The following is a 23,597-nucleotide window of genomic DNA, read 5'->3' on the forward strand; positions in this document are numbered from 1 at the left end:
TGTAACAAAGGTACAGGTCAAACTTTCTTTTGCAAAGCAAACTGAAGCAAAGTTGAGAGAGCTGGCTGTTAGATGACAATATCTCAGACTGCATTAGCAATCTGAGGGTTTTGTGGGTTAGACGAAAATGAGCTAGAGACAAACTCTCTCAGGAAGCAATCACGAGCAAACATTGTCATCTAGAAGAGTTGTGTTATTTTTATTCCTACGGTAAGGCACTATAATTTAATTGTGTGCCTGTTATTACGTTAGCAAAACAAGCAAACAAAGTCAACAGCCATTGCTCTCTTCCACTGTCAGGGGCCTAATGAGTAACACCTGAATCATTGCTACATTCATTTGACATGACTGCCGGTGAAGGCACCAATCTCTCCGAGCCGCACAGGCCACTCTGGAAGTGAGATAATAAGTGAAAACAGCAGGATGTGCCCGAGAGGAGGTCCTTGGTAATGGCTTTCCCCTTTGTGGAGATCCAATTATTTCAGTCTGCTGTCTTTCCTGCAGATCATTTTCTCTCCACTCACCTGTTAGACCTGGCTCAGGCGCCAGAGCTGCTGACCTGCCAGCAGGACTTGACTTTCTGTCGGGGCCCGAAGGACAGCATCCGTCATGTTGAGGTTTGTGCTATGATAAGGCAACATTTAGCCCATCAGGACGGCCAGCGAGACCCCAAAACCTGCTTCAGAGCATGTCAGTCTCCTCCAATCATTTCTGCGAGAGGAAAGCCTTTGTGAAAACGAGAAAGCGCTCAGACAGAATGGAGCATGAACTGAATAAATCATGCGCGTCTCTTCAGGCTTCGGGCGATGTGTTGGGAGCAAACAGCCTCCACTTTACTCACTGTTGATATATTAATCCATACAAACACTCAGTAAAATGAATTACCAACCCTCCCTCTGGTCTTAGTATTTTTTCATTTTACCACAGAGTATGAAAGATATTTTCTCCAGTCAGTTTTAAGACAAAGACGGAAAAAGAGTTGGTGAAAACCTAAGAAGAAGTCACACTATGAACTCTATAACTTACATAAGAGCTGCTCTAAAGGTTACGTGTTGCAGTGTGGGAACACACACAGGATTTGCTAACACTGTATTAAGTAGGCAGTTTGAGGAAACTGTGAATGTCATTATGCAAGAAAGAAAAATATAATTTGGAGTTCACCTATTTAGACAGCAATGGTTCCACTTTTGCTTTAATGGATGGGAAATACAAGAGCAGAGCATCTAAACAGACGGTAACATTGTTTCTATGCTGATTTTTGCCAATAGATTTGAATCCCAACCTTTTTTTGACATTACATTATGTGTATGTGATGCATTATTTCATTTTGGCATCCTTTATTGCATCTAAACACCTATGCTAAAAATAAAAAATAAAAAAAAAACCTCTGTAACGTTCCGTATACATCCCTGAGTATTTCTTACTCAGTTTAAGTTGGATCATTTGCTGATTTTAGAACTTCTGCATTTTTTTTTTATTTCCTTTATATTTTCTGTTTCTTACGATTATAGAAAAGGACTGCTTCTCCATTTTATGCGCAAGCCTTTTGCATTTTCCTGTTCTAAATAAATACATAAATACCTCAAACTGACAATACAGGGCATAAAGTCACCAGTGGCATATTTGCCAGCACTATTAATGCTTTGAAAAGCCCCTTTTTGTCAACCCTGGTATTCCAGATGTAGGTCTGGAGACTGACCAGAAGGAAAGCTGATGATATATCTGGTGAGCCATTTTTGTGTTGATTCTGCCATTATATACAGGAACAATACTGTGTTTAAAGAAATAGCAAAATTACATTTTACACAACTTTTACAGTGATGATGGAAGGTGTGGAAAACCGTTTTTAGTTTGGCCATTTCATCAACATCCCTGCTTTAAGTATCTAACACTGAAGCAGTCTTGTTCTGTAACCAACAGGAGGAAGCTGAATAGAGCTGTGATAGTTTCCCCTTTTTTTGTAAACTGTGGTTTATTGATCCCAGAGAAGCTCGTGGACTGCGGTCAGAGTCCGCCGCCTGCCCTCACTTCTTCCCACCTGAGGGGAGAAAGCCATCCTGACCTCACTCAAACTGTCTTGTAGCGCCACTTGTCATCCTGCCAATGAAAATGTGGCTGCTGCATTTTGGAGCAGACTCCCTCTGGTAAGATGGACATTTTCGATGCTCGAAGCTGAGCGGAGCAGCAGGTCTAAGTCTGACTCTCCTTCTCTCTGCCATCCATATTGAGACCCCCGACCCTCCTCCACCCGCAGCGCAACTGTGCCTGCTGAAGCATTCATACTGAGAGAGTGTAAAGAGAGCCACCATCGCTCCTGCTCTGACTGTCTAACGAGATCCTCGATCTCTGACACCCAGCCCTGTCAACCAGAACAAAGTCTCTTCTCACACAGAAAGCCAAGCCTGCAGATGGCTCCGCGGAGGCTGGACGGGGAAGTGTGAGCCGATAGGGAGGGATGCTTGGTTCCTGTGCCAGGGGGATTTATTTCCTGCACTGACAGGTCACCTTTTTTTTCAGGTGAGCAGATGGGATTTTCCACCTCTTGGAGCCCAGTTCCAGCAAACAGGGAAAAGAGAGAGTGTTATTTTAATGGCCTCTGACAGGTCATCTCTGGAGTGTGCTTTAAGTTAGCAGGTCAGCTGGAGCGAAAATTATCCAACCGCATATGCTCTCCAATTTCAATGCAAAATGCCTTAACTACTCTGACATTAATGAGAGAGCCTCGTTTACCATACATCATCATGGTCATTTAACACGAAGAAAGCAGGGGGTAAAGGCACACCTGGCTTATATATTAAAGATAACGGACTCCAAGCTATTCATGAGACTTTTCCATTCGGATAGAAATCCAAAAGCGCCATGAAGCATTCAGAAAAAGGCATTTTACTGCATATCCATGCGGTTTCACTGCATCTGCAGCTGAGGGGCCTGAAGCTCATGTGGGCTTATGCCAGATGGGCACAGATTTATCTGCAGCATTTCATGCCATCACGTTTGCAACATCAGCGGCTCATTCTTCCACATTTGTCTTGCCGCTGAACCAAAGCAGTGGTTCAGTTGGATTGTTGGAAAAGAAAAGTAGGCCAAAGCAGAAATGCTATGATTTTTAACCATGTTTTAAGCAGCTAAATTGAAGTTTTACAGCAAAAACAAAAATTGGGCCTATTCTATAATGGGTGAAAAAGGCAACTAAATAATAAGGAACAACAGACATAATAAGCACAAGCTCAATGCAAATGTACTTTTTTGAACTGACACAAGAAAATTAGAAAATTTAAAACAGCTGTAAGTTAAAAAAAAAACTTGTTTTACGTGTTATTTTTAACTACCTGAGGTTGTAGATGCATCAAGATTCACATTAAGCAACAGGTAAGTGGGTAAATTACAAATTTCTAAATATCACAGGCTCAAATATTTTATTTCTTAGAAAGGTGCAAATGCCAAACTATTCAAAGGAACAGTCCGGACAGAACACACAATAACATTCAGAAACAGGACACTTAACTATGTAAATCAGACGGAGATCAAATATTTGTGAATTTGATGTAATTTGTTTATTATAAAATTTAATGTAATGCATTTTAAGAATACCTTAAATTGTACTATTTTTGTTTTGTCACATAGCTAATGAAGAAGGTACTTTTCTAAAAAAGCTCCATTGGCAGATTAAACAAGTAACATACATATCATTAAGACCACATTTGTATTAAAAGGTTTTTTTTATTTCACTGGTCTGATGTAATATTCTAATCTTAAATGTGTCATCAGCTGTAAGTTGAAAATCATTATAACTAACAGGGAAAAAAAGCTTGAAAACATCAGTTTTTGTGCAATGAATTTATATAATGTGTTCATTTACTGGAATAAATTAACTTTTCAATCAAATTCAAACCTATTAAATAGGTTAATAGGTAAATGTGAATGCAGCACCCACTAATACTTATGCTTATCTATGTCATTTCTTGCTCTAACCAAACCAATTTGGAAGCAAGAACAAAAGTTAGACCTAAAGTGGTAATGCAACAATAACGCCACAGTGGAAAAGAGAAACCGAGGTCTTGTCTGGAAGTTCAAATGACTGCAACCTCCTATTTCGGAATCCACTGATTCCTGAATGGGGAAATACTTCTAACACCGACTTTCTGTAATGTGCATGAATTTAAAGAAACAAAAGGGGAATTTCTCGCAGAAAAATCATATTTCATATAAAAACATAGATTTATTAGTCACTATTAGTCACTTTGCTCTTCCTTGTTGGAGGAAGAGCAAAACATTTAGATCTAGGCAAGTTTCATCCTGAATATTCATATGCAAACAGTTAATTAAATACCATTTATAAATGGTGTTTAATTTTTACTTCTGTGTTCATGAGCAAAAACAGGCTGAATATAATCTCTACCTATCCAGTAGATGGGGACATTTTCTGCCTTTTGGGTTCTAACAACTGAATGTCTCACCATCCATCCATCCATCCATCCATCCATCCATCCATCCATCCATCCATCCATCCATCCATCCATCCATCCATCCATCCATCCATCCATCCATCCATCCATCCATCCATCCATCCATCCATCCATCCATCAAATTTTAAATGTATCGATTTAAAAAATGGGCAAAAACAGAAAGAAAACCCCAAAAACTGAAGTTTCAGAAAGTAATGAAGATTTACATACAATTTTGAAAGAATCTTGAATTACTGACAAAGTTTTATGATTTGCTGTTTGCCGTTTTGCTCAATCCTCCATTATCTGTAATGACAGACAGACAGACATCTTTTAACCCTGCAAATTTGTCCCCCAGGTTCCGGATCTAAGAACGTCCAGCTGCTGATTATGATATTGTGCTGTTACAGCAAATAATCCCCTAAATTTGACCAAATATTTTGACTTACTAGAAAGTTATTGGTTTATCTGGAACTGTTAAAGAAGATGATAGGGGTTAGTAGCACAAAGAAAATGTTATTGGTAGTTTTTTTTTTAGCATTACCATTTCAACATAATTACACAAGTTCCTTAGCAAACGATAAATTACATCAGAATATAGATTATATAAAATAAAGTGGTGAAAGGTTAGAAAAGGTTTGTTTTGTTGTTGTTTTTTTGATTAGTTTTTTTTTTTTCCTGCATAGAAGTGTCTTATGTAGTTGTGGTCATAGTAAAAGCTGCATGAAGCAGCTCTCAGTGCAGCTAAACAGGTAAATATTTCCCTGAGTGCTGATTAGGAGAGGGTGAGGCTGTCATAATGACTGTTTCCACGGCAGTGCTGCGTGCTGCTAGGATTTTGCTCTTCATTTCTAATGGCCCAAACACAGACTGCATGCTGAGGCTGCGTATGTGGAAATTCCTGTTGTGGCTCCTTGTGGCCTCCACGGCAATGGGCCTGGTTTCATGCATTATGGAGAGAAAGCGGCTTCCTATACCTGCAGCCTGACGAATATGTCCTGGTGCAGTGGCAAAATTTATACAGCAGTGAGTCTGTATAATTTTAACCTAGTTACACAATATTCAGGCCTGCATCCCACGAGGCGCAGCTGTCCTTCCAGCCATCACAGTTAATCAGTGACAGCAGGCTGATTAAATGTCATCATGTTTTCCATCTTTCTTGCTCCTTTCCATCCATCATCCTTGACAGACAACTGGGATATAAAGGTAAATGTAACTTACACAGCCTCCTTTTTCGTTAACGGGTATAAATAAAACATAGAAGCGTACTAATAGTCATCGCTATTATGCTTCAAGGTGAATGTTAGCCAAAGGAGAAGAAAAAGACTGTTCAGTTGTGGGAAATGCCGTAGGTTTGGGCTTTTTAACACAACGAGGAAAACCTCATAAACTTAAAACTTATAAAAGTACAAAGAAACAGGGAGAGAATTATTCATTCATAACTCTAACTGTAGTAGCAGTAGTGACTGTATTTGGGTGTGCAAAGTCACAGGCTGTGCATGAATAACAGCTACTTAGAGCTGATCGCCCGCCATGCCCATCTGCTGAAGAGAAGTGCGTTGGCTTTGGCAACTATCCAGGGAGTCAGTCCTGATCACCTCATGCTGTTCATAGCAGGTGGCAATTACATTAAAGCTGCTATAAATAGATAAGGTGTATTACAGAACAGGGGTTTAATGAAAAAAAACAAACTTTAAGACTCTCCTGTCAGTCTGTGTTTAAAATCTAGAAGCCATATGCTCATGTCTTAAAATTACTGATTTTTAGGCCATGGGTGCTGCAGTGAGAACAAGAGGTGTTGGGTTGTGATTGGCATGTCACTTTAAAAGGACACTACTGCCCTCTAGCGTTTGTAAGGACATAAAATTGAAAAATTGACAGAGCGCTACAGTCCTTAAAATAAAAATTCACGTGGTCAACATGTGGGCTAGAAGGCCGCAGATGGCAGCACAGAAAGGTCCTCAGCTCGAATTGTTGGAGTTTTAAAAACTTGTGTGTTGGATTTATTTTGAGGATAGAAAACTGCAGAACTATTGTTGGTAATTTCTTCAACCTTTGGTTACACAAGGTGTCTCTCTCTCTATTTTACATGGTTCCCAGTTTCTCGATGCAATGCATGATGATGGGAATACAAAATAATTATGAATGGTTGGAAGAACAACCTTGCTCTTCCTCTGCTTTCCTCCTCAGACAATTATTGTATTAATGCTATCAACTCCCATTCTTCTAAGAGAAGCACACTGTTTAAGATTCACTATGTGTGTGTGTGTCTTAGTGTTTTTATGTCTGTGACCCACATGAACTGTTCATGCCTCGGCAGTGTGAGTGTGATAAGGTTATACTGAGTGACCTTGTGGTGCAGCAGTATCAAAACACTGTTTTACACACTGATTCTGAAGAAATCTTGGCCTTTTAAAAGAGTAACAAATCACACTTGCACCTTAGCGTCTACAAACTGCTATTTGAAAGACAAATTGTGCACAGATTTTATGAATCTGTGCACAATTATTTTATGGTGCATGTATGAATTCTCTCTGGGTACTCAAACTTCCTCCGATAGTTAAAAAAAAAAGACTAAATTATTGCAATTGAAGGAAAACAATGCAAGATTTTCATAATTATTTTACTTAATAGTAATCTGGGAAATCTACCATGCTTTTCTACTAAGCTCCCTTCAGTCTAAAATAAAACCTTCTCCAGCCGGCTCTCTTCAGACCCTGACCAGTGTCCTGTGTTAGTCTGTAATCATTATATTGCTGGTTTACTGGTGTTTTTTTAAAAACAAATCCCCTACAGAACAAAAAATGCATTCATGTCAAGATTAAATTACAAACACGTGGACTTTGATAACTACTTCTGACAGTTGGTTGCACATTAATTCATTTAAGGGTATCAGTGTTAATTAGGTTGAAATGAATATCCACACAGCTGTTAATTAAGAAAAAACTTTTTTTTTACATTTTTCTTTCAATGTTGTGTGTTTATATTATGTTTTAACTCTATCATCTCTCCATATCATTAAACTGTAATTTGTATTTTCTGTCTACAAGAAAACATTTTTATTGTCTTTCAGTATCTTATGCATTTTTGATGAGTTTCTGCTTTTAACCAAATACTTTAATTATATCAGTGGACTTATATTTACATAAGTCCACCTATCTCATAAAATAATGTATTAATCGTGTTTACAAAACCATTAATATGTTTCATATTAATACTCACTGCTACCGACTAAACTATCTTGAATGCTTCTGACTCTTACCAGCTACCTAGTCGTAGGTGTCAACTCTACACAGAGTAAATTAGATTAAATAAATTGATGTTTTTCCAGTGTCACTTTCTTTTAAATACAAAATATACTGCTGTTAGAAAAAAAATACACTTAATAAGATTACTCAAGCTAAATGTTAGATTTTTACAAATAAACGGACTTACAACGAAAGCTGAAATTACTTTAAGGCTATTTACTCATCTTTAGACAAATATGTAAATTTGTGACAGGGAAAAAAATAAAAAAAATAAAACGACGTCACAATCTCATTTTATCGGGAAATCTAAATAGTTTTAACTCCTCTTTGTTCTGTGTACGTAATTTTCTAACTGTTGCGTAAACTAAGCCTGACAGATTATGCTGAGGGAAAACTATCCCACACATGAACCAATCAGAAACGGTTACGAACTTCATATTGTTTTGCTGTATTTCTAACCAATAGGCACAGCTTTTCAGTAAGCTTCTGACCAATAATACGCGAGATTACTCAGATGTCTCCAAGAGGAAGTCTGATGTGTACACATTCGTGCCGACGGAGAGAAACAATCTTACTCTGAAGGTTTCATCAGAATTTGTTGTGAAGCGCTAACTGAAAGAAACAAAGTACGACAGAGACGTAAATCAAAACAGCTAGCGTAGGTTTTTTAAAGTCTCCAGTGACCAGGCAGGTGTTCATTCTGGTCGAGGTTTCCCTCCTCTCAGCCACCCTTCGGCTCTAGATGGGGGGCTGTTAGCGCCGAAGGATGGAGGATTTAACTTGGGATCACCATGGTTGCTGTGACGGAGTGGTGCTACATCAGCGGCCGCCGTGTCCTCGGAGGATGGGGCCCACTACTGTGCGTGGTTTTCGGCTCTCTGGTGGCCCTCCTGCTTCCCCTGATAGGGTTGCAGAACCAGTGCTGTGGCTCCACGAGGGGCATCAGCCAGCTCCGCTGCCAGCTGTGGGGGAGCTCACAGCCTCCTCCAGCTGTGCAGTCCACCAGCCTGACTGTCCCCTTCACTGCCCTGGATGTGCTGCCTCAGAGGACCAAACCCAGCAAAGGTACGGATGGCCTATTAAAGGCACTGGGAGTTTGTTTGTTTGTTTGTTTGTTTGTTTGAATCAATCTACTGCAGCTCGAGGTCGAAGCTCTACCCCAGACTTAAATCTGCCATGTCCTCAAACAGTTTGTTTTCTCACCATTGCCAAGGATTTGGTTCCATCAACCTTCTTGTCTCTGCTAAAGAAAAGTACCTGCATTGTATGATTATATTGAGAATAATGGACTGTGTGAGTTTTCCTACTGCATCCTGTTTTACACATGGACCACAAAGTTTAATATTTTGGTATCCAGTGACTAGAGTTCAAACTGTTAACAACAATTCAAATTGTAATCGTACCACAACTAAATTACACAGGTGACTTTTTGAAGGTTCTTAGTAGTCCTCACTTGTATTTAGGGGTATCAAAGTAAAAGGAAGTGATTATAATTGTAGACCACACTTTTCTGATTTTATCTGTTTAGAAAAAGTTCAAAATGATTAAAGTTTTTGGTTGTAATGTGACTAAAATAACAAATAAGAGTAATTAAAAACGTGTCTCAATGAGTACTTTGTAATAATTGTTATTCTGTACCCCAAGAGTCTAGTTTCCTGCTGTATGTTTCACTTGCATCATTTCTGTTTTCTGAATGCAGAGACAGAGCTGGAGGCCAAAGCAGCGCTGCAGCAGGCTCTGGAGATGAAGAAACTTGGGAAGAGGGAGAAGGCTCACAAGCTGCTGGTGCACGCTCTTAGTATGAATCCTGACTTTGTGGACGCTCTGACGGAGCTGGGGACCATACTGGAGGAGGAGAAGGACGTGGTCCAGGCGGACCACCTCTACACCAAGGCCTTGGCCCTCTCGCCGTGTAACGAGAGAGCTCTGGTCAGCAGAGACCGAACCCTTCCCCTGGTGGAGGAGATCGACCAGCGCTACTTCAGCCTAATCGACAGTAAAGTGCGCAGGCTGATGTCCATTCCCAAAGGCAACTCGGCGCTCCGTCGAGTGATGGAGGAGACGTACTACCACCACATTTATCACACCGTGGCGATAGAGGGCAACACCCTCACTCTGTCCGAGATCCGACACATCATCGAGACGCGCTATGCCGTACCCGGTAAGAGCCTGCAGGAGCAGAACGAGGCCATCGGCGTGGATGCAGCCATGAAGTACATCAACACCACGCTGCTGTCCAGATCAGGAGCCATCACCGTCGGCAACATCCTGGAGATTCACCGACGAGTGCTCGGCTACGTAGACCCTGTGGAGGGCGGTCGGTTGCGGACCAGCCAGGTGTTCGTGGGCCACCACATCCCACCACACCCCAAAGACCTGCAGCGACACATGGACGAGCTGGTCCAGTGGCTCAACTCTGAGGAAGCCCTGCAGCTGCACCCCGTGGAGTACGCAGCTCTGGCCCACTACAAGCTGGTGTACGTACACCCATTTGTAGACGGGAACGGACGCACGTCCCGGCTGCTCATGAACCTCGTGCTCATGCAGGCGAGATATCCGCCAATTACCATCCGCAAAGAGCAACGGGCAGAATATTACGCCACTTTGAACACGGCCAACGAGGGGGACGTGCGTCCCTTCATTCGATTCATAGCCAAATGCACGGAAATGACACTGGACACGCTGCTGATTTCCACAACGGAGTACGCCGTGGGACTCCCAGAAGCCGACCGGAACCAGGCCTGTCCCAGCTGCAAACAGACCATTCCAGCCCACAACTAAACGGAGAGAAGAGGGAGCATGATGTACTCTTGCACCACCGTGCACCGTTTAATTTAGAAGTTTTTCTGTCTGTAGTTTCTTCTAAATTATGGTGTTCATTTGGCCAGAGTCAAACCATTAAACATCTTGCAAGTATTTTATTTCTCTTTAAGTGCAAACGGAAGTTTTGACTACTAACGTGAGGAAATTATTTAATTTTTAAGCTGCAATTTAAAAAGTGTTTAAATATTTGCCTTGAGGAAAAGTTGTTTGCTAATACTGTGAAGCACTTTCATGTATTTATTTTAAAATAAAAGTCATTGTTTCTTTACCATGCGCAAACCCCTTTTGACATCGAATGAGATTTTGGTTATAAAATGTCTAACAAAGATGCACAGGAGCATCTTAATTCAAATATTGAAATTATTTTCTTATGTTATTAGATGAGTGCAAAAATGCATGTCAAGTGTTTAGTTCTGTTAATATTGACTCATATTATAAAAACCTTAAATTTAGTTAAAATATACTAAAGTGTTCAAATGACAAAAAAAAATCCTGATACAGTAAAAAGTGCTCTGTTGGGTTTCCTTTTACATTCATTACTGCATGAATGTGTTGAGGAACAGAAGCAATGAATCTCCATTCTTCTGCCCCAAACTCTTGAATGGGCCTTGCTTCACAGTCCTTTCAAAGCAGTTATCCTTTTTGCTGGTGCACCTTTTTCTTCCACTTAACTTTCCATAAATATGCCTGGATGTTGCATCCTGTGAACAGTGAGCTTCTGTCAAGCAGCTAGTCTTTCCCATCAATGTCTAGGCCTTAATTCTATAATAAGTACATCATCATATAGAATGTAAAAGAAAAAAAATCATTCTTTTAGAAATGCAAACTTCCAGAGTACTCAATCCATTACATTAATTTTAAAATATAATATACTAGGCTCACATAGATGAAAAGATGAAATGAACAAAGAAAATTTGCGGAAGAGACGTCAGGGCATAAGTGAAAAAGGAAGGGTGGCCAAATAAGTAATACCACCACGAAGGAGGGCAGGAGGGATGGACTGACCCAATACATGCAGAAAGACCTCAATCCACAGTTTGAATCCAGAACCTCCTTGAAGCCCAACTAATGAACTATTGGTCTTGTGTAATATTCAAATCTCCAAAAAAAAAGTGAATTTAAGGTTTTCATCAACCACAAAAGCATTATTAAAAATGTATGCAATTAATCTATACGGTTCACTTTTTGATCACTACTAGAACATGAACTTTTCCATGGTCTAATTGATGCACCTGCAAACAAACTAAAATAAATTCTGAAAGCCTTTTATTCTTTTCAGATCCTCCAAATTTAAAACATGAACTTTAGAAATCATACAAAACAGCAAAACTCACAATACAACCATTTAGTACTGGACATTAAAACAGAAGATGACTTCAGACTGGTATTTACACTTTTAGTTCACTCTAGACATAGGGCACTGTGGTGAGAGCAACACATACCATCTGTAAATGTAAATCTGCTTTTATTACAAACTAAGGAGATCTTTGTTTACCGAACAGTATGTACAAGAACCCAACCTCTTCACCCCGACATGGAAAAACTGCATAGATTCTCCAAAGACCTACGTGTGAGATGACAGCCGTCGTTTGTTTTAGTGGGTTACCGTGGAGATCCTTTGACATGATTAAGGACGAAACGAACCTCTGAGGACAAAACCCGGGACTGAACGGCACAGCGTCACCTTTCCAGTCGCACTTTCCCTTTAAAAGTTTCTCGCAACTCCGTTTACCATTTATTTTCCCCACAAGTTGTGAAATTAAATTTACTCAACAGCTTATCAAAACTGATAAGAGGTTCGCCTACAGACTCTTGGAGCGCCACGCGGTCGGACAATCGGTGAGCTGTTGATCGTCACGGAGTGAGCAAATATCTTGGAATACTAAAAACTTCACAGCAAGAAGGAAATCCAGTTCAACTCCGATAAATCCCCGTTTGGGCCGTAAACAACCATCGGTTTCTGAGACGTAACCGACTTGGTAGCGGACGCCGTTTTCTGTAACGACTGAAAGGATGCAATAAAACCGATAAATGATAGGACAATGTATCTGGAACGGCTCAATGACGACAGAAAAATCCAGCTTCAGGAGTGTCACAGCTTCTCTACTGTAAAACAAGCTCTCACAATGGATTAAAAAAAAAAAAGTTAATCCGTATTAATTTGATGGATGAATTAGGTGCACTCCGTAATAACTTAACAATGACTCGTAAAACCACGCACCTGTAAAAAATATAATGGCTAAACGTGTTTGATGTGTCCTAAGTAACACAAAATTAAAACGTCACCAGAGCACGTCCACACTATGTACACACAAACTATATTACACCATGTCAGAGCCTTTGCATATACTTTTTTTTTTTCCCTTTTAAATCAATACAAGTTCGGCTGTTTTGAATATTTAAAAAATACTCTCAAATAATCATCTATCAGATCCTTTAAACGGCAAGAAACAAAAGCAGAAAACTCAACAGCTTCACATATTTACACACAAATATAATACACTTTTCTTTTTTTTTTTATACATATATAAACCAGTCTGGCAGTCAAACAATCAGTCACACCGGAGAAAAAAAAATATTCTGTTTGTTTGGGTCTTTGACGGAGGGAAGGTGCATGACTGTTAAGGCAATCTTGCAGAACGGATGATGAAGGTGTGAGTGAGATTAAAGGGACTGTCAGGAAACCAACTACAGCAGAAATCACCAACACTAATTTGTAAGGACACAGGATGGCTTTCAGCAGGAGGAGTTCACAGTTCCCCTCGGCTTCGCTCACTTATTGAGAAGCATCTTTGCGAAGTCTGAATTTGACAAAGACCTCGGCTCTCCGGCCGCGTTGGCCGCCGTGCTGCCTGTTGGCGGCGGCGGCGGAGGCGCTGGCTCGGCTGCGGTCCCGTTCTCCACTTTGCCTGGAGGCGCCGGTTGGCGGTGCAAAGAGCGAGGGAGTAAAGAGAGCTGGGTGCGTCCTCTCCCTCTCCTGAAACGGGGAAACGTGGAATCACTTTTAGGAGCTGCAACGACAAGCAACACGCTGGAAATGCAGAAGAAACGCTGGTGAACTTACGATCCGTAAGCCTGACGAGGCATTATGTCTCCTGTGGGCCGGCTGGAGCCAGGCTTATCCGTCAGGTTTCTGCGTGGTGGGTTGCTAATGGCAACCGAGATTTTGTTACCCTCCACATCGATGCCGTCTAGTTTCAGCACCGCCTGAGACGCCTGCGTTTCATCTGCAAACTCAACATATGCCAGACCCTGCAAAGAGAGGTCAGTGCATCACAAACATGGCTCTCTTGGATAGTTTAACTCTTCTGGCTTCTTTTATAGGATCTTGACAAAATATTCACAGCCACTGACCATTTCCACAATTTATGGCATCATAACCTCAAAATTCAATGCAATTTAATCTGTATCAATGTGATAGACAAACACAAAGTAGCACAGAAGTTTTTGTCCTACGTTCCAGAGGCAGAAAACTAATATTTCAGGGAATTGCTGCAGAAAATTGTTTACATCAGAGTATATTTATGTGTGATATCGGCCTAGTCAACACTGAAAATCTAATCTAGAAATGTGGCAACACTTAAAATCTGCTGTTTACTGTTACTGATCTGAAGTCTGACGTCGCACAAGCAATTTAGTTAAGAAAAATAAATAAATAAACTGCGTCAAACTCCTCGAGGAACACTGAAGTTTAAACTTGTAACGCATCAAAACGTGGACAAGTTCAAAGGGCGTGAATACTTCTGCAAGAAACCGAATCTCTCACCTTCGGTTTCCCTGAGCGGAACGTGACGAGGCGAACGTCTCTGATGCTGCCGTGAGGTTTGCAGATCTCAGCCAGCTGCTCTTTAGTGCAGGAGAACGGCAGCCCAGAGATGAAGATTTTGTGTTTCTCCATCGATGTGTTGTACTTAAACACCTGCGGAGAACATCATTGTGAAAATGTGTTAAGTCTTCCCTTCCTAGGTAAACAAAACAATTGGGGAGTGGTTTCAAGGTACAACAACATTTTGACATGTTCACCATGTAGCAGGACTTTGTTCATCAAAATAATTTGAAGCACACATATGAATTTTCAGTGACTGGCTGCCCAATGAAAATTAAGCATTTTTGAAATCGAATGTGTTGTCAAAGGGACTTTAAGGTTTCAGTGTCCGTTCAGTGTTGTTGCAATTTCACTAAGTTTTAATCAACTTATAGCAACACAGGAAATTAACTCTTTAGTCCATTATATCAAGAGGTGTTCCAAGTTTCTGTTTTTATTTTTAACATAAAAATCTAAATGTTAAATGGGAGAAAAACAAAAATCAACACGACCCAGGAAAATTAACTTTCATGTCGTTTTTTAAAATTAATAATTTTACATTTGCATAAGGTGGTAAATGTGATCCATTCCATAAACACTGAGCTGGGAAGACTTTCTGATGATATTAGCACACGTGTGTTCTCACCTTAAACTCGGGATTTTTGGTTTTGTCAACACAAGGTGACACAAACATGGGTCTGCCCTCCACCTCCTTCCTGTCCAGCTTCAGAGCTTCGGGGACCGCCGCCGCCGACTCAAACTGGACGTAGCCGTAGCCTCGGGAGATCCCTCTGTTGCCGGTGATCAGCTGGACCCGTCGGATCGGACCGCAGCTCTCAAAGAGCGACTTCAGCTTGGCCTCTGGGTCCTCCAGGGTGTACGCCAGGTTGCTGATGAACACGCTGCAGCTGTCGTCTCGCAGCTCGCGCCGGTCGTCATTCTGCCTCTGGGCGGCAACCGCTGCCCCCTGCTGGGCATTTCTAGCTCCACCCGGGCCAGGCTTATTCCCAGGAGGGGCGTTCCTCCCAAACAGTCCGGTCTCAGTCTCCATGTACTCGTCTGGGTTGTTGTCACCGTTTCCTCTCTGCCTTTTAGGAGCTTGTAAAATACAGGGAGGAGAGGGGGTGGGGGGAGTCAACATTTCCCTGAATCGGAAAATAAAATGTAGGTTATTTTTCTTTTGTAAATCACTCAAACATTTTTACCCGATTCCTCAGTCCAGTCCCCCTGATAATCATCTTGCTCTGCTTTTCTCTTCTCCCCGCCTCGACTTGTCTTCTGGGCTTTCTTCTGGGCCTTCTTTTCTGCCTTGGCCTTCCGCCGCTGCTCCATTTTCTCCTCCTCGTGACGCGCCAGGTTGGTTTCTTTCTCTGCCGCCTGACAGATGGGCAGAACACGGGAACGTCAGCCGAACACAGCCGCACGCAAACAGTGCATCAGCACGGTGTGCAGGTGCACAATAATAGAGCGACGCTGCAGGGCCGTCGTACGCTCCTACCTTTGCTCGCTGCTCATTTATTCTGTTCAGCCGCGTCTCCGTCTTCTGCACCGCTGTGTCCCAGTCCTCCAACGTACCTGGATTAGAACACATCTATACGTGAACAGTCTGAGTGTGGAGTCAGTCTAATGTGGAAACACTTTCAAAAAGCAGAAAAGCTTTTGAAAAGCAGCTGCTACACCAATTGAAGTTTGAAAAGTAGAAGTAAGCAGGACATTTCTTCCAAGGGCTAAAGTCAGGTTGAGGCCGACATGCCTGAGGATGATGGTGATTGTTAGAACTCTGCAGAATGTGTATTCCAACATATTTCAGTAAATATTCATTTCTAATATTCAGCACATTCAGACTTTGCAGCAAACACACTAAGACGGTTCAAATATTTAGGAGCCTGGAAAACTGCTGCATGTGTACAGTGCTTATGACTTGCTATGTGGTAAAAAGTTTATATGAAGCAATTTAAACTAAATAAATAGGTGCTATCAAGTTTAAGAAGACTGACATTTTTCAATATCCTTAAATAAATAAAGGTGCGTTTCAACTGGGGATGCATTAACGTCGGCATCGGTCCAATAAATTATAAAAAATGTCTCCTCTGCCACGTAAAAAGTTCTTTATTTCTCTGTTCTTTTTTTTTATTCCAGGATGAAACTCACCTTCTACCCTCTCAAAGGTGAGCAGGACTTCACACACGTGTTCTGGGTAATCTGAGGTGCACTGAACCGCTCTGTGGAGAGCCTTCCTGCAGTGAGTCATGTCTCCATAAGCTCTATGGGTCAGAAAGGAGGGGAAACAAATGTTGGGGGAATTAAGTCTATAAAGCCTTTCTGTGCCATTTTAAAATAAAGTTTCCCTCTTTTTGAGTCCATCTGACAAACCTCTCAAGGCTGTAGTACTCCAACCACATGTTGGCGTACTTGGCGTTCCCTTTAGTCATGATGTTATCCCACAGTTCTCTTGCTTTCTGCATGTTCTTGCAGTGGTGGGCCTGGTGGGCAGAGGATGTAAAAGATGACAAAATTCAGCTTTTCCTGTTCTACATCCTAAAAGGACAGAATATATTACATACTTTTGAATTGATTTTGAACAAGTCCTCTACAAACTGCACATTGCATTTCAGTAGCTTTCTCCGCACTGATTTCATGAAGCTTAAAGGTTTTTGATGAAAATCTTGTGTCAAATCCCCATTTAGCCTTGACAAACATCCCATAATTGTAACAGCACTTACTCTCTTAAAAAGTGATTCGTCACAAGAGGGTTTGCCTACCTCTATCCGAGCCCAAATCTGCATAATGGCACAAGACGGATCTCCGCTCTCACCAAACCCTGAGGTCACAAAACATGGAGAGATGTGTCAAAATAAAGAGCGAGTTCAGAGAAATGAGTCTCTGCAAGGCTAATGATTCAGATCAGTCATCCACTGCTGCCATGTTCTTGCTCCGGTGGAGGGATTGCTGCAAAGTCAAGACCACAACGGCGTAACCTCGTTTAGGTAAACAACGTCTCGCGTTTCAAAACTATCCTGCAATGTATTATAAGCAGCATCATATTGGAGTGCATTTCCAATTTGGATTCATCTGGTTGCATGTTTCTGTTTAGATATTTGATGTGAACTCATGTTTATTTATTTCGAACAACAAGATGTATGAAAATAAGTCTGCCATGTAAAGATCCTTGACATCACATTGTGAATTTGCATGACAAACACACAGAACTGAACTGAATCAAAGTAAAGCTGATTAAAAAAAAAAAATCTGTTTCAGAGAAATCCACCCACTTTCTTCAACATCTTGCTTCAGGTAGTCTAGGGATCGAGAGAAGGCGGCGCGTAGCTCTTCTAGCTCTTTACTGGATTCTAGAGAACAGAAACACAACACCATCAGTTAAACGGTTGATCCCAGATTCACCTATGATGCAGCACTGCTCCCACCTTTACTGAAGTCCACTCGTCTCCTCAGGTAGTCGAGGTTCGCCTGCCATATTTCTACGTAATCCGTCGCTTGGATGAAACCTGCATTCAGCGCCTTTTCAAAAACATCTGAGCGGAAGGACAAAATGAGATCCGACACGCTGTCAAGGCAACGCGATGCTTCTACAGAGGAACGGCAATATTAAAAACATGCAGAGGCGTCACTTCAGCCGTTACCTGACACACTCTGATGGTCGGCGCCGTGCCTCTCCAGAGCCTGCAGGTAGCTCTTCCACAGACTCATGGTCCAGGGACAGTTCCTGACGGCTCGCTCATGAGTGGACAGGACCAAATCCTTGATCTTCAACTGACGGTCCTAAAAAGAAATAAAAAAAATAAAAATAAAATAAGAAAAGATGGGAGCATATCTGCCAAATCTACTACAGAACAACAAGCAAGATGTGTTGTTTTACACTTTAGGCTTGTGTATAGCAAACATCTTCCCACTAACACATAAGATAACCAAACATTTTTAAATTGCAATATCTTAAGGGACCTTAGGCATGAAATAAAAGAGAATAAGATTAAAACCAGTCAAATCTCTTTTACTTTTTGCTGTCAGCGGTTGCAGATTTAATAATACAATTTCTTATGTTGGAACTAATAAAAAAAACTTTAAAATAATAAGCCACATCGTTCTAAAACAGAAATATCATATAAAGATGAAGACATAGTATACGTAACGGTAGTACCCACCAAAACCAGCCTCTCACTCCAAGAATGCTGTTTGTGAGCATAATGTTTCCCAGTTAAAAGAAATGAGTGTTTTCACGTTTTATGTGTTCACTGTCAATACGAACACATCTGCAGACTTCATTACGAAACTGAATCAGTAAAAGCTCACTTTGTGTTCGTCTCTCTTCAACATATCTAGTAAGAGCGTCTTTTTAAGATATAAACTGCAGGTTATTGAGAAAAAAAACACAAATGTTTTTGTTTGTTTTTATTCATTGCAGGTATTACTAATTCGCTGAAGTATTCCTGTCGGACTGTTTGGAGAAAAGAAGTGCTGACTCAGAACAATGTTCTCCAGAGTAACACTGCTGGTCAACAGAGGAGCAGAAATTACAACATATGCATAAATGATGACAGATTTTCAGTTTTCCCAATTACAATATTTCTCACAAGTGGTCATTCATCACTGTGGTGGATTACAGGGAGAATGGGTTCACAACTGCATGCCTAAATAAATCACAGATTAGGGTGTCGGTGCGTTAAGTCTCCAGGCTGGTGCACTCACACAACATTTCTACTGACTTCCTCCTCCTCCTCACTGAACAAGTCGTCTTATCTGAATCTGTCCTTATGAACTTTACTATATGTTCAACATTTAAGTCTGAGTTGCCGTTTTGCCGGTAACCTTCAACTAACCAGGCTTCTACAAAAGCAAAAAAAAAAGCAAAAGAAAAAAAACCCTAAAAAGAAATCTGATTGAAAGAACACGATGGTGTCGGTCACTAACCAATACTTACGAGGTATGTGGTATATTTAGTCCACATGTCCGGCACCAGGCAGTTCTCAGCCAGAGCCCGTTCAAATGTTATCTGGACGCGTGCCGGGTCGCCCTCCTTCAGTTCAAAATCAATGTAGGCTTGATATTCGGCCAGTTTGGGAGGTTCGGCTACCAGCTGCAGGAAGACATTATGTACTCGGTTGCAAAAACCGTGCATGTGATTAAAAGAAACTGAAGACAGCAGATCAAAAACATGGTCAGTCGCTTACCAGAGCCTCTTCGTAAGATTTGCACTTTTCCTTCTGCTGCAGAGCCTTTCTGTACAGATGGACGACCGTCTCGGGGACTCCGTTTTCTGACCACTCCTCATACTCTGCGTAGGTGGTCTCCATGTCTGCAGAACCACAAAACACATTACTAGACTGTGGATTTGGAACAATCAATAACTTAACATACGTCTAACTTTGCCTACAACAAACTGAAGAAAGTGTCATCTTGTTAATATTAACATTTAAATGATGCAATTCGGTCTTTCAGAAAGGCCACGACACAACAGGAATCCTTCCCACTTTACAGCAATCCATCTGGACGGAGGAGTCGCCGTGCTCACCCATTAAGGGAACGGCCAGCTGGCGGCGAAACAGCGTATGAATTCGCTCGAGCTGAGCGGAGAGCAGCTCCTGCTCCTCGCGGCTGGGAATCCTGCCAGGGGGAGGCTGAGACAGAGGCGGCAGAGAAAACGACACTGAAATGTGGAGACTGCTTAAAAACGAGAGGAATTAGCTTCAGCGTTGACACAGCAGATAGAACGGTAATTATCCCTTAAATGGCCAGAGAGCGATCTAGGTATAAGTCATGCATGTGGATGTTGGATATAGAGTCAAGTGTCTGGAAACACACACCTGCACTGTGGACAAAACCGCGTTCTCAAACTCTCTGTACGCCTCCCACAGGGTCTGTCCCTTGGTCATGTGAAGCCCCACCGCCGTCACCGCTCTCTCAAAGATGGACCTCACCTTGTCTATCCCACCTGGTGACCCCATGCCACCAATAGAGTACTGGGCGTATTCGAGCCAAATATCCGGACCTGCAAAAATAAAAAATAAAACAACAACAACAATAGGGCTGTTGTAAACGAATATTTTAGTAATCGAGTAATCTATCGATTATTCTTACGATTAATCGAGTAATCGGATAAAAAAATTATAAAATGAAATATTGGTAAATCTGGCATAATACCAGTGTTACTATCAGATATCAATATCAGTCCAATTTTTCATATTTGAGCATCCCTAACAGTTGCTTTTTTGTAGTTTAGAAAACTAACCTGTAACAATAATAGCTCACTTTCTAAGTTAACCAGAAGAAAAGTTATAGAAAAATCTGAAATTATATTGAATTTAATAACAAAGAGGCAGGCTCACAAATATGCTTATAAAAAATGTCTACAATCCAGCTTTTAGTTTATGTATTCATCTTCAGTGAGTTTAATAGATTAATTAAACTCACCTTGCCACCTAACCTGTCACGCTTTGGGTTTGAAAATACGGGAAATGCTGCCTGGAGTGGGAGGAGAGGGCGAATGAACGAACATGGGGTGGAGGGGAGGAAATAGACCAGCGGACTGACGAACCGTTAGACCGGGGGACGAACACGGGGGGAACAATACGGGATATTTACGACACCTTCACTGGTCACTCAGAAACTCATCTACCAGCCATGTACGATGCGCTCCGCCACCCGTTTCTTCAGACCGGGATATGAAATTTATTGTGCGGTTCGTCGGTAAAGCTACATTTACACGGTAAGCATCAGCTACTCAGCCGCCCGCCCTGTTCAGGCTATCCGCTCACCTCAGCGCTCTTCCCGCCGTTCGCTTTCAACCAGCAGCCCCGGAGGAGAAATGCTGCCGTACTCCAGGCATTCCCCAGTCATTTTAAGGATGCTTATTGGTTCCCCAAAAACGATAAAAAGTCGGGCATTATCATCAATCAATAAAATCCCCACGGGCCAATCTTGAAGATTGGACTTTATGCCGCTGAGACTTAGCTTTTGTCAACAACTCAGAGGCGGAAGTGAGAGCTCCGCGCAACGCAAATGAAGTCCCGGCCGGAACACGGTGCGCTAACTAATAAAACATAAATTAACGAAGCTTCGAGGCAGGTAAATTTTCCTCGAGGAATTTTAGTAATCGAGGTACTCGAATCATTCGAGGAATCGTTTCAGCCCTAAACAACAACAACATAATTAAACTTCATTTAAAGAGCCAAATATGAAACCAAACAGTCTCCGTGGAGGAGGCCCACTCACAGATGTAGTCTTTCACAGCTCTCTCAAACAGCTCATACACTTTCTCTCGGTTTGAATCCTCCTCGGTCAGCCGGATCTCATCTTTGAGCCAGTCGAGCCAGATCTCTGGAGGGTTGAAAAACAAAACGTTTTAGTTGCGGCTCGTTTGGAAATCCTGCCTCCTTTGACATCTGAGCTGGATCAGACAAACAAACCTTCGGTTAGAGGGAAAAGTTCGCTCATCTTCTGTCTCGCCTTTCGCAGGCGGAAAAGCTCTCCCTCCTGCTTGAGAAGTTTGATCAGATCCACGTGGCAGTTGTAGTCGAAGGCGTTGATCGACAGCTGCAACGATTCATAAAAACAAGTATGACAAAGTCTGACGAGAACTTAAGACAAGCACATGAAGCTAAAATAGGTTTCGCGTTCAAGCTCGTATCGCTGAGTTTTGAAGAAAAAAGAAAGTGAACTTGGTTGTTCTTGTCTTAAATGACTGCAGGATTTTTCCTTCACACTGACTCATGAGTATTTCTATAAAGAGCACATTTAGTCACTCGCTTTCCTTCCTTCCAACTAGAGCTCAACGATCCTTAGATCTTCCAGACATCATCTCAAAGCTCCTCCAGCTGTTTGGGTCCTAAGACATCATTTAGAAACCATTTTCTGAAATAAATTTGCTTTCCAGTTAAAATGTTCCTTCGTGCAAACCCTATGGTTTGGAGCTCTTTAATGAAAAGCACAGAAATACAGCCAGAGTTGTCTCCAGGTGTACAAAGAAATATGAGTAGAGAAATGTTTCCCCTCTCTGGATTTTCACAAATCTTTCATTTCTACATTTTTCTGGTAGTCTTTATGGCACTTTATCACAAAAGTATTTACCTCAAATTCCACATATGCAAAGAAAGACTGGGCAGTGTTAGTTTACAGATTTATGGGGTGTGAACTAACTTTCAATTTTAATACAATTTAATGGTACAATCTGGAACACAGTATGTTATCTTTGATAGCTTTATTTTCTTTTCCAGGACAAAAAGAACCGATGTTTTAATAATTATACATGTAAGCCAGATCCAGATAAAAGTGTCAGCTGCACCACACAGCGCAATAAAATAGACATGATCCAGATTTGGATGCTGTTTTACTGATATCCAGTTGACCTATTAATTAGTAGCTATGGTTATGATTAAATATTATATGACGTATTTACAGAATACACGAGAGGTAATTAGATTTTTTTTTATGTTTTAATGCAGCCGTCTTAACATAAAGTTCGTGTTGAACTATGTTTAATTCAGTTCAGTCTACCAAACTGGAAGCTGAACAACATCATTATTACTCCCGTCTCTCTGAATTGACTGCTGGATTGAGCAGTCAATTCATTTTAAACAATATTTGATGTGATTCTGCTTCTTACTGTGACTCCATCATGTGGAGTAAAGTGGCGGGTGATGTACGACAGGCGGTTAGCATCACAGATTAGCGCTAGCTAATCACGGCGTGCAAACTACGACATATCTAATGCGTGGACTTAAACGTTTTAATGGTCGCTAAAACGACCAAATCTGTTTTATTTAATCCATATCAGCTCAGCGTTTGCTACTGTTTTCCCCCCTGGTGGTTAAGTGTGTTCACCACTCATTCATTCTCATTAGGTGCTCGGCTAGCGGTGGTTAGCCGAGCAGCTTGGCAGGGCTGCTACTCAGTTACCTGTTCCTCCAATCGCTGGATCTCAGCTTCATTTTCCTTCTCATCCTCAGAAGAGTCTTCCTCTTCGTCTTCGGAGTTTTCTACACCCATGCCCTCCTCTTCGTCCGATTCCATCTCCCTTTCCTCCATCCCTGCTTCCTCCTCCTCCATATCTTGCAACTGCGTTTGCTCTGCGTTGCTTGGCGCTGCCATGTTGGAAAGGCTGTCTGCCTGGTAACAACAAGGCGACACGATGATGGGAAGCGGGTTGTATGGTAGGCCGTTGTAGTATAGAATTAACCCACACAGTTTGTTTTAGGTCAGGGTTTTGCAACCTTTACTATCCAAAGAGTCATTTTAGCCCCACAAATACATTACCTTTTAAGT

The 23,597-nt window shown here is 41.5% G+C and overlaps 2 protein-coding genes across 2 annotated transcripts; one reads left to right on the forward strand and one right to left on the reverse strand.

The window, feature by feature from the left end:
• The first annotated feature begins 8,189 nt into the window (after positions 1–8,189).
• On the forward strand, positions 8,190–10,784 carry ficd (FIC domain protein adenylyltransferase). Its single transcript, XM_014987635.2, has 2 exons — positions 8,190–8,758; positions 9,393–10,784. Exons 1-2 carry the CDS (start codon positions 8,485–8,487, stop codon positions 10,472–10,474), a joined length of 1,356 nt encoding a protein of 451 aa, XP_014843121.1. The 5' UTR covers positions 8,190–8,484; the 3' UTR covers positions 10,475–10,784.
• Positions 10,785–11,765: 981 nt separating this feature from the next.
• sart3 (spliceosome associated factor 3, U4/U6 recycling protein) lies at positions 11,766–23,453 on the reverse strand. The gene is made up of 19 exons (XM_014987649.2): positions 23,232–23,453; positions 21,743–21,869; positions 21,549–21,653; positions 20,141–20,325; positions 19,849–19,954; positions 19,508–19,632; positions 19,258–19,413; positions 17,963–18,101; positions 17,747–17,854; positions 17,594–17,671; positions 17,084–17,142; positions 16,695–16,804; positions 16,473–16,585; positions 15,820–15,896; positions 15,527–15,698; positions 14,968–15,419; positions 14,283–14,435; positions 13,581–13,768; positions 11,766–13,493 (listed from the first exon to the last, which is right to left on the reverse strand). Exons 1-19 carry the CDS (start codon positions 23,421–23,423, stop codon positions 13,289–13,291), a joined length of 2,850 nt encoding a protein of 949 aa, XP_014843135.2. The 5' UTR covers positions 23,424–23,453; the 3' UTR covers positions 11,766–13,288.
• Positions 23,454–23,597: the final 144 nt, after the last annotated feature.

Source organism: Poecilia mexicana, unplaced genomic scaffold, assembly GCF_051168715.1.
Source record: "Poecilia mexicana isolate PSO_F unplaced genomic scaffold, ASM5116871v1 scaffold_9, whole genome shotgun sequence".
Lineage (NCBI taxonomy): Eukaryota > Metazoa > Chordata > Actinopteri > Cyprinodontiformes > Poeciliidae > Poecilia > Poecilia mexicana.

What these genes read in the sequence shown, in the direction of transcription:
- ficd (XM_014987635.2), top strand. Translation starts at nt 8,485, where the DNA reads ATGGTTGCTGTGACGGAGTGGTGCTACATCAGCGGCCGCCGTGTCCTC. An exon ending in GAGGACCAAACCCAGCAAAG is followed by an intron (nt 8,759 to 9,392) that starts GTACGGATGGCC and finishes TTCTGAATGCAG; the next exon opens with AGACAGAGCTGGAGGCCAAA.
- sart3 (XM_014987649.2), bottom strand. Translation starts at nt 23,423, where the DNA reads ATGGCAGCGCCAAGCAACGCAGAGCAAACGCAGTTGCAAGATATGGAG. An exon ending in AATCTTACGAAGAGGCTCTG is followed by an intron (nt 19,414 to 19,507) that starts GTAAGCGACTGA and finishes GTCTTCCTGCAG; the next exon opens with CTGGTAGCCGAACCTCCCAA. An exon ending in CTAAATATACCACATACCTC is followed by an intron (nt 18,102 to 19,257) that starts GTAAGTATTGGT and finishes ATTTCTTTTTAG; the next exon opens with GACCGTCAGTTGAAGATCAA.